This window comes from Nanorana parkeri, unplaced genomic scaffold, assembly GCF_000935625.1.
Source record: "Nanorana parkeri isolate BGI_ZX_2015 unplaced genomic scaffold, ASM93562v1 scaffold435, whole genome shotgun sequence".
Lineage (NCBI taxonomy): Eukaryota > Metazoa > Chordata > Amphibia > Anura > Dicroglossidae > Nanorana > Nanorana parkeri.
Window position 1 is genome coordinate 581,163 of NW_017306703.1, and position 3,520 is coordinate 584,682.

Sequence of the window (3,520 nt, forward strand, 5' to 3'; positions counted from 1 at the left end):
CCCGCCCCCCCCCCACTCCAGCAGTCTAAGGATCCATTAGTCATCACGTCTAATACAGTGTATTAGACATGAGGACGCCAAGGAATATTCCATCGCTGGAGCGGAGGTGAAATAGAGGCTGTCTAGTTAGTATGTCTTTGTTATTTTAGACCCTAGACCAAAACTAGTGCTATATAAATACCCACAATACATTAAACGTGTCAGAGCAGTGGTCGATGAAGGGGAACTAATTTAACTACCAATATTGGTTTAACAAAATAATTTTGTTTCTTTACTGTAAGAATATTATGTATTAACAGGGGCGTAACTACAGATCACGGGGCTCCATGGCAAAAATGTGATGGGGCCCACCCCTGATGACCTTTCTCTGAACTGTGACTGATGACACCAAACATCCCAAAGACTCCCCTTGTGCATTTAAAGTCATCTTTCCTACACTGTAAACCAGTGGTGGGCAAATCCGACCCTCCATCTGTGCTTTAACTGCAAATACCAACATGCCTCTGCCTCTGGGAGTCATGCCTGTAACTGTCAGTCTTGCAATGCCTCATGGGACATGTAGTTCCACAACAGCTGGAGGGCCGAAGTTGCCCACCCATGGTGTTGACTTTACAGAGGATTAGGGATGTCATCAACTGCAACCACCCAAATATTTAATGATACAGTACTGTGTTATGTTTACGTGTTCTATGTTTAGCTTGCCTCAACAACCTAATGAGACCCCCCACTCCCAGGCCCCATGCCAACTTCCTGGGCTGCTATGACTTTAGTTACCCCACTGCTTATTACTGTTAAGCTTTGTGTGTGGAAGTGATGTGTTTTTAGATAAAAAACTGGCTGCTGCATAGACACATGAATAAAGTGTCTTTGACCTTTATGGCAGCATCAGTGAAATTGTACTTCCTTCACACTAATGGGCTCTTTAACACCATCACGTTCACCATCAAGTGCATGTGCATGCATGAATGTGGTGCATTCAAATTTAGGGTGCATTTTACACACATTTCTCCTAATTTTTTTTAATTTACTCCCTGCAAAATCATGGACATATGACTAAGAGCACCCTAATTAAAACAAATATTACCTTTTTAGTGCTTTTTTTTAATGTATTACCCGCCGGAAAGATGCAACAAACAGGAAAAAGTAAGCACGTTGTAATGCAACACACCAGAAGGCTTCATAGCTTAAAGGAGAACTATGGGGTCAGGGCTTTTCCCCATAGTTCTCCTTAGGGTAACGGGAGGACACAAACTAGCGTCCTCCCGTCACCCTAAGCTCAGTATACCGCGAGCTAGATCGATGTCGAGATCCGCCCAGCTGCGTGAGTGACAGCTGGCTCTGCCAATCTAGAGGCAGAGCCAGCTGTACCCGCCCCCTCCCCCGTCCGTTCCGCCAGTCAGCGCTGGTGGATCGGAGCGGGGAGGGGGAAATCCACCCCCCCCCCTGTCACGGCAGAGAGCCGTGACAGGATCGAGAAGTGAGCGAACACCGGCATGTGTTCGCTCACCTCCCGATCTACTGAGCCGATCTGTGACAGTCTCATTGTCACAGGTCGGCTAGAACTATGAGGTGAGTGGAAATCACTCGCCTCATAGTTCTCGTTTAATAAGGAAACTATTTTCTCTGTGGTTGCGCATTAGCACAGTTACAGTTAGTTGTGGTTGCGCATTAGCACAGGGGCCTGCAATATAGTTGGGATCTTAGTGGAGATATATCCTAGGCTCCAACCCAGCCATATGCCTTTAAAAAGCAAGCCTGATGCATTAATAACTCCAAATAAGATAATCATTATGATATTTCACTGTTGGTCTGGCACATACCGACAATGATCTGATGACATAGATGGCAGGGACACTGCTTCTTGAAGACATGGTCCTGGAAGCTGTGTGTACGGACTGGCTGCAGCACTGATAAAGCCTTGTGCTGTTGATGTGGGGACTGATCAGGCTGAAGTGGAGGTTCAGTAGGGATAGGAGGAGGAGAGGGAGGTGGGGGAGGTATTGGTGGTCCGAGAAGAACATCAGAAGATATCTTTGCCTCATTGTTTGGCTTCTGGAAGAAGTTCTCAACGCTCTTGCTCCGGAGGATGGTCTTTAATGAGATGGAACGTCGAAAACGCTGTAGCTGAAGATAAAAAGGAAGAGTCTGTTGATAATTGAGAATACTTATTAGAAGAATATATATAGTGACAGAAAAAAAGAGAAGTGAAATATTCCAATACAGAGAGACAGACAAAATGACCAGCAGAATACATATTCCTTGTATCTGCATATAGCCTTGTGAAGCAATTTGACATTGGTTTTCTGCCTCAAAGGAGTGTCAAGGGGCATTCAGGATAAGCAAACACTCAGATGGGAAGTGACAGACCCTGCAGAATGGTAACAGGGCATAGAGTGGGTATAGGAAAACCAATGCCCAGGGCATAGCATTGACGGAATAAAATCACCCCTGTCAGACAGCAAAGTAAAGAAGTAAAGCAAATAGGGGGAAAGGGGAGCTGAAAATAGAACAATAAAAAAAGTGGACAACAATGGGTGGCGTCCCTCCTGAGGCTATACACAGACATGACAGGGGGAAAAAGAAACAATAGAGGCAGATAGGAGCCCAAAACACAAGATTCAGCTGCTAGTCCAACTAGGGTGCCAACAACCAAATCTAATATAATCAAATGAGAAGGATAAAATCACATGAAAGACACAGATGCAGTTATGATTACCACATGTGCTGACAAGGTGGTTGTGGTTTGACTAGATTCTTTTAATTAATCTTGACTGTAATTAATAATTACTATAGCCCGTACAGCTCCCGAACTTGGCCGAGCGGCTCAGTCGAGCCGAACGCATATGCCTCGGCTTGGCTCGGCTGAGCCGGCGGACAGCATGCTTCTGACAGCTGGGTGGAGCCAGTCGTGATCTTACGGCTGGCTCCGGCCACTTGCAGAGAGATCAGCGTCCCTGGTTACCAGCTAACCAGGGACACTGATCTCCAGACAGCCTAACTCTCCCTGGCGATCCGGGAGTCTCCCGCTTCTGGCCACCAAGGAGAGAAACACTGCTTTTTCTTTTTTTTTTTATTCTGACACGGAGTCGTTTCTCCATCAGGTCCACCACTACTGATTGACAGCAGCAGAGGGCGGGTACAATAGCTAGTTTGCTATAGGCTATTGCAAATTGAAATAGCCAATAGGAATCTAGCAATGCATTGCTATGGCCAAGAATGTATTTATTTTTTTCTATTCTGACACGGCTCCGTGTCAGAATAAAGAAAAAAAAAGAAAAAGCAGTGTTTCTCTCCTTAGCGGCCGCGACCAGGATTTTTTTTTCTTCTTTATTTTGACGGCAGCAGAACCACGACCAATAGAAAACAGTTGGGCGGAGCTAGCTGTCACTGCTAGCTCCGCACAGCACCGAACAGCAGCGAGTAGACTGCCTGAGATTCGGCTTAGCCGATTCAGATGTTGGAGTCGAACTCCTTCTGCACTTCGGGTCGGCTGAGCATGTTCAGCCGACCCGAAGACACG

General features: G+C 46.1%; 1 protein-coding gene across 1 annotated transcript in view; it reads right to left on the reverse strand.

Annotated features, from left to right (window-relative positions):
- The window catches only part of STAC2 (SH3 and cysteine rich domain 2), an 81,629-nt gene that overhangs the window by 37,301 nt on the left and 40,808 nt on the right, over positions 1-3,520 (reverse strand). Inside the window, exon 2 of the mRNA XM_018560162.1 lies at positions 1,821-2,124. Coding sequence (XP_018415664.1) covers positions 1,821-2,124 — 304 coding nt within the window. The remainder of the gene's footprint in view (positions 1-1,820; positions 2,125-3,520) is intronic.